General features: G+C 30.2%; 1 protein-coding gene across 1 annotated transcript in view; it reads left to right on the top strand.

Annotated features, from left to right (window-relative positions):
- The window catches only part of LOC105623673 (lamin Dm0-like), a 13,570-nt gene extending 6,926 nt beyond the window's left edge, over positions 1-6,644 (top strand). Inside the window, exons 2-8 of the mRNA XM_012205055.1 lie at positions 1,898-2,210; positions 2,631-2,923; positions 3,156-3,350; positions 4,066-4,291; positions 4,386-4,607; positions 4,826-4,930; positions 6,606-6,644. Of these exons, the coding sequence (XP_012060445.1) occupies positions 1,898-2,210; positions 2,631-2,923; positions 3,156-3,350; positions 4,066-4,291; positions 4,386-4,607; positions 4,826-4,930; positions 6,606-6,644 (1,393 nt within the window). The remainder of the gene's footprint in view (positions 1-1,897; positions 2,211-2,630; positions 2,924-3,155; positions 3,351-4,065; positions 4,292-4,385; positions 4,608-4,825; positions 4,931-6,605) is intronic.
- Positions 6,645-6,893: the final 249 nt, after the last annotated feature.

Below are 6,893 nucleotides of genomic sequence, written 5' to 3'. Positions count from 1 at the left end.
TATATATATATACACACACAAAACTTGTGAAAAACATTTATATTGGATAAGTATGTATATATAAATATAAAAGAAAATTTTATGTATAACATATTATATATGTTTTTGTATTGTTCATATAATGTATATATTACGAGTATATACATATAAAATTGAACGTTTTCAATGTTTTAATTATCGCGTATTTACGCAAAATTACAAAATTCTAGCGATCCGCGGTTAAACTTGACCCGTGACACTGTCGCGTACATAACTGAATGCACATTACGTTACAAGTCTTCTGAAGCGTCTCGTCGTCTCGCATTTTGTACCGATTAGTCCGCGAGAGAATTAGAGGGCGACGACCATCACCCTCCTAAGAACCATATAAACCTCGAGACTCCCTTGTTTAGAGCAGTGGTATCCAACCTTGTCTTGGGCCAACTGATAATGCACGGCATTGATCGTACAAGAAAAACAAAAGATTTAGCAATGTGACAAAAATGTGACTTTAGAATCTATTGCATTTTCTATTGCATTTTTCTTTCTATTGCATTTTTGCGATGTATAGTTCACGAAGACCAACCTTGAACGCATCTTCCCATTTCTTTCAAATGATTTATCGCCGATTACATATTTAGTACGAAGATTTATATTAATTACTATTAAATTATTAGTAATTGTATGAAATATATAATTATGTTACGAAAGATATGTCTGTTTTAATATTTAATTACAAATCGTCATAACAAATGATCACAGTCTGCAACAAATCTTATTTTACTGAAGGTTCATACATTTTCAGCTGGGTACCGTTGGAGAATGATCATTAACTTAAGGTCGCCATAAGTTAATTAACAGCTGACGCACTTCTTGCGAGGAAGTGTATATGCAGCTTTCCGGAGCGCACGTTATTTTCTTGTCTTGAAAATCGGGTGAGGGACGGAGGCGAACGGACGAATATTAAAGACACGTCCGGGCCACTATGGCAGAAAATAAAATTCTCAATGTGGGTCGTGCATCGCTTGAAATAGAAACGCGCGCTCTCTCCTACCCGGTGCGTGGCTTCCTTGCGAACCGGCACAGCAGTATGTCGTAAATGAAAACGAATTTGAATCATAATTAAACTGTAATGAACTTGCACGTTATATCTTACAAAATTAGCACATCGTCTGCAAACTATCTATAGAATACAGGAATTCGCGGAATGAAAGTACAGATTCCGCGAGGAAAGGATTAAATTTAATAGATTCAATTTATAATGTATCTTTTAATGTATCTTTTAACTGTTATTCTTCTTTCTTCGTTTTTTCTTCCTCGAACTGTTTTTTTTTAATTTAATGCAAAGCAAGGATTTGTGGTGAAGCTATCTATGATACTTTCTGAGGATATACCATAGCGGGAAAAGATGTTATTTCGAGAATAGATGTAGCATCATTCGGTGTTGCCTGTTTTAAGGCAGTAGGCCAAGGATAGCAAGACGATGTTCTGAGAATTTTATGTTTAAAGAACCTTCGCAGAAATCCGTTAATAAAAAATTCGATCTTGTACATAAATTCTCGAAAAAAATTTGTTTTTGCGTTTCGAGGTTAAAACTGTCTGAATCAGAAACATTTCATTTTCTGTTAATAATTTGTCCAATTTAATTTAGCATTGTATCTGTTTACTTAGCCAATAAACAAGGCATTATTTAAGAGAGCTAATAGAATGCTCATTATATTTTTTTTGTATTGTTATACAATCGAATGTACATGTTGCATTCCTTCGTTCGTGTAAGGATGTGAAGACAATCTTGACAAGCAATCGCTACTAAAAGTTATAATTGATTGTTAAAGAAATATAGTAGAAGTTTAAAGATGAAAGATATAATGCTAATGGAAATAAATATTATATAATTGATATTTATCGTTTGTTTCAGATTGGACAAGAAAACAAAAGATCTACAAATAGCAGAACGAAATGTAATGATATTTGAGACGCGCTGCAGCGACTTACAGTCGCAGTTCAATCAGTCGCAGGCAGAACGTAAGAAGTTAGCCGAGAAAGATCGAGATTCGGAAAAGGAAATAGATCGATTGAAAACATTGCTGGATGATGCTCGTAAACACCTAGAGGAAGAAACTCTTCAGCGAATCGATCTCGAAAATAATATTCAGAGTCTCAAAGAAGACATCAGTTTCAAGGACCAAGTTTATCAGCAAGAACTTACAGAGACTCGTACAAGACGACAAGTAAGTAATTATTTGAAACAACATTTTCTTTCAAGCACTGTTGCATTATCATAAATATGTCATTAGTTAAGAAAATTTTTTTATTAACATTGACAAGCAATGAAAAAAATTGATTTGAAAATTTTACTGAAAACAATTCAATTTTATTGCAGTTACATAATATATTTATCAATAATTTTTATTTATATAAAAATTTATAATTTACATCTGTGTTTTATGATAAATAAATCATTTATTGTCATTTTAAAAAACTTAATGAATATTATTTTAATATTAACAATATAATCTTAAATCTGACTGGAAAAAAAATAGATGAAAGATAAATCAAATTTTCGGCATAAAAGCTCCCAATTTTAGTATAATTTTTCGTTGATTCCTAGTTAGTTCTTCGAAATAATTTATATTATAATTGCATTTCAGGTTGAAATATCGGAGATCGATGGTCGTCTCGCGGAGCAATATGAAGCTAAACTGCAGCAATCCTTGCAAGAATTACGCGAACAGCATGAGGCGCAAATGCGTGCTAATCGAGAAGAGATTGAGCTTTTATATGAAAATAAAATCAAGAATTTGGCATCTCATGCTCAACGTAATAGCGGAGTCGCTAACATGGCAACCGAGGAATTGAGACAGACTCGCTCTCGAAACGAAGGACTTAATTCAAGAATCAGCGAACTCGAAGCAGCTAACAACGCTCTTAGTGCACGCATTAGGTAATCTTTCTTTATAAAATTTTTCGTGTATAAAAAAGAGATTTAAATTAAAATAATTTGTTTAAGTCCACACTCCCACACTGTGAGTTTCACTTTGAAATAAAAAGGCAATATATGTATATAAGAATTAATAGAAAAAAATTGTCTGATAATTATTTTTGCATAAATAATATTATTTGCGTATATAAGTATAAAATGTATAAATGTATAAATATAAAATCGTTTTTGATAGGGACATGGAGAATGCAAGAGAAAACGAACGTTCTCGTTATGCAGACAGTTTGGCTGCACTGGAAGCGGAATTATCACGTATGCGAGATGAAATGGCTCAACAATTACAAGAATATCATGATCTTATGGATATTAAAGTAGCCCTTGATTTGGAAATTGCTGCGTATCGCAAGTTGCTTGAAAGTGAAGAGGCGAGGTGAGTCAAAATCATAATTTCTGCAAATTTGAAACGATATTACATATACTAGAGTTAATATGCGAAACAATTAAAAATCAATCTCAAGTTCAATATGAATAAAATCAATTATATTGAGCCAACTTTAGTTTTTTGTGTGTGAGTTAGTTTGAAATATCAATTTAAAAATATCGATAAATGTTTCGATCTTACGTTTTAGGTCATCTTTAGTATAAATTTAAAGAAATGAAATTTAAATATATCAAATTGGATTAAGATTTAAATCGCTCATAATGTAACTAAATGTATTTTACAATTTGCACATTAATTAATATAATTGATGCAACTTTGCTAGAATATATAGAACGAAAACTTTAAGACTTCACGGTATAAAAAATAATTATACTGAAAAAAAGTCATGTTATATCGACAACATTATCTTAATTGAAAATAATTTTGTTTATTCAATAATATCATTAAAACAACTACTTATGTTCTTGTTTCAATAAAATTTTATTTGTTATATTGATAAATTTCTCAAAAATAAATAGGCTATGTGAATGGTTCTTCTTAAAAAAAAAAAAGTTGAATTTGTTAGATATTACGGAAAGAAAGGGAATAGTGAAAAATAGTTTATCAAATTGACATTTTGATAAAAACTAACATACAAATTAGTATTAACTCCCTATTGATGTTATTGATATAATTAATTTAAGTGAATTTACCTCAATTCTAGATTAAACATTACACCTATGCAGTCGACGAACACGTCTTTGTCTAGAACAACTCCGTCCAGACATACTCCTCTCAGAGGTGGCAAACGAAAACGGACTTTGTTGGAAGAAAGCGAAGAACGTAGCAGTAGTGAATATAGTGTTACAGGTTCTGCTAGAGGTGACATAGAAATTACTGAAGCGGATCCCCAAGGACGATTCGTAAAACTTACTAATAAGGGCAATAAGGTAAATAAATAGAACTTATGGAGATGTGCATTTTAGCTTCGTTTAAGTTAATTCCAATCAATTTAATTCTTATCAAATATAACCTTCATAATAGGAAATAAGCTTAGGCGGATGGCAAATTATTCGCAAAGCCGGTACTTTGGAAACCACTTTCAAGTTTCATCGTAGCGTAAAGCTCGATGGAGGAGCTAATGTAATGGTGTGGTCGGCTGATATTGGTGCAACGCACGAGCCACCTTCTAACATCGTCATGAAGGGTCAGAAGTGGTTTGTAGCAGATAACATGACTACTACATTAATAAATATTGAAGGAGAGGTACGTGTGTTATTTATTATAATTTAATTCTTAGATATACATTTCCTTTTGTCAATATAAATATTTTAAATAAATTTTGTAAAATAACATAAGACTCGTTGAATGAGATAGTTACATTTAGATATTTCCGACAGTTATATTATGTGTGCATCTAAGGATTAATTTTATATTATATTTTATATACGATAAGATGCGAGATTAAGTAAATTTTCTAATAGGAAATGGCAACTTCTGAGCGCAAGAGGCAGCAATTGTCCACAGCTTTGTCTCGACACAGAGAAAGCTTAGGATTCCGACCATCAGAAGAACTCCATCACCAGCAGGTAAGGATGCAATAAACTTCATTATTGCATAATATATCATATCGAATGTGTAGTGAAACGAAAGCTTTAAACTACTTTTCGGAATTAAAATGAAAAATAGATGTTATTAAGAGAGAAAAATGTTAAAAAAGTGGGATGTAATAATAATATAACGCTGATGTGCATTAGCGTTATATTTTAACTGCAGCATTATTTTGATATATTATCGATACACAAAATCATGTCTAGCAAATTATAATAGCAGTGCAATTATCATAAAAAAGACTTCTATATTTTAGAAAACTAAATGTTAATCAGTAACATAATAAATCTTGGAAAAGTTATGCTTTCTGATTTTTAAATGTCGAAGAAGACAATGTGGCTATAATGTTTATTTCAAGTTTTTAAGGCATTATGAAAGTTAATTTAATATTTATGTAATTGTAGACAATTAGATATTATTTACTTTCCATTTGTTTCTGAAGATTTGACATATACAGAATAAGTGTTGCAGTTATAGATAACTAATTTTTTGGGGTGTAATATTTTCACAATTCACTTCTTGTTTCATAGAGAAGATATCTCTACCCGTATTAAGGGTGAGGGCACACGACTCTGATGGGCACTTTATGTAAGTTGTTTTATAACCTATCAGATGTTCGAACATTACATTATCGATACTTTCCGCACTCATAATATATAGGAATTATTTTGCTTCATATTTTGTTGGTTTTCATGCAACATTTTGCCTGGATGCTCACCGCTTAACTAAAATTTCATGCCTTATGAGAATTAATATATATGTATATATAATCTTCGTTATATATAAAATGACCATCCCATTAATTAACCACATTGTCTTTAATTAAGATATTATTGTCAAATATATATTTTTTATCAAATATTATCTACGTACATAATACTTAAAGCTTTCTTTCTTACACGGGATTCAATCTAATATAAATAATTTAAAGGAATTTTGATTATATTTTATATGTTATTAATGTTTGAATATCCTGAACATATATTATATATACAAATGCAAAATTCTTAGAGTGAATTTAGGCAAATTTATGAGCAAATGCAGCTTTTATGGTGCAAAGTTGCATTTGCGAATATTGCGCTCAATAGATAAATTTATAAAATTTGCCATTTTTATATTGTATTTCGGTGGATAATCGAAATTTTCATTTTTTATTGACGTTATATTAATAATCAATGTCAATTGCTTCCGAGTTTCATGGTGTCATTAATATTATATATAATATTATATATATAAAATCGGGTTAGTGCTAAAAAAAAGTCATTTGTGAAGTTGTATATGCTTTACTTAGAATGCGAATAGTAAAAACATTTACAAATAACATAAATCTGATTTAGTATATTTATGTATTCTACATTACTGCACATATATTAATACAATAATATAAATCATTGTATGTAAAAGATGTAAAAGATGTAAAGAAAAAATAATGTTTCTGAGAGATATATCATATATATCGTCTGCATATGCATATCTTTTTCATCGTATAAAATATAACAATAAGATTCATTATTTGCTTATATCTGTGACTAAACGGACATGCCGATATTCACGCAGTGGATTAAGCAAATTGGGATTCGCGGTGTTTACTCAATTATTTTATGTTTCTTTCATTTCTTTTTGTTAATAAGATACACGTATTTTATGTTTCAGAGCGATCCCCAAGGTGAAGAACGTTGCCACATTATGTGAACATAAATTTATCATAAATTTAAGAATATCAAAAGATTTTAAAAGCTTGTATGATAATGCGGCTTTATTCCATAAGCACCGTTTAGAAATGGTGAAAATAAAAAAAGATTATGCCATTAACACAAAGAAATTAATTTAGAGTACAATATCAGAGATATATGAGATATAATACAAGAGATCATTTGTCTAATATTCACTTCAAAGAGAAGAAGAATAAAAGTAGCAACAATCTTCATACTTTCTATTTTT

This window comes from Atta cephalotes (genome assembly GCF_000143395.1).
Source record: "Atta cephalotes unplaced genomic scaffold scaffold00062, whole genome shotgun sequence".
In the NCBI taxonomy this organism is placed as follows: domain Eukaryota; kingdom Metazoa; phylum Arthropoda; class Insecta; order Hymenoptera; family Formicidae; genus Atta; species Atta cephalotes.
This window is presented reverse-complemented; position numbering and strand designations above follow the sequence as displayed.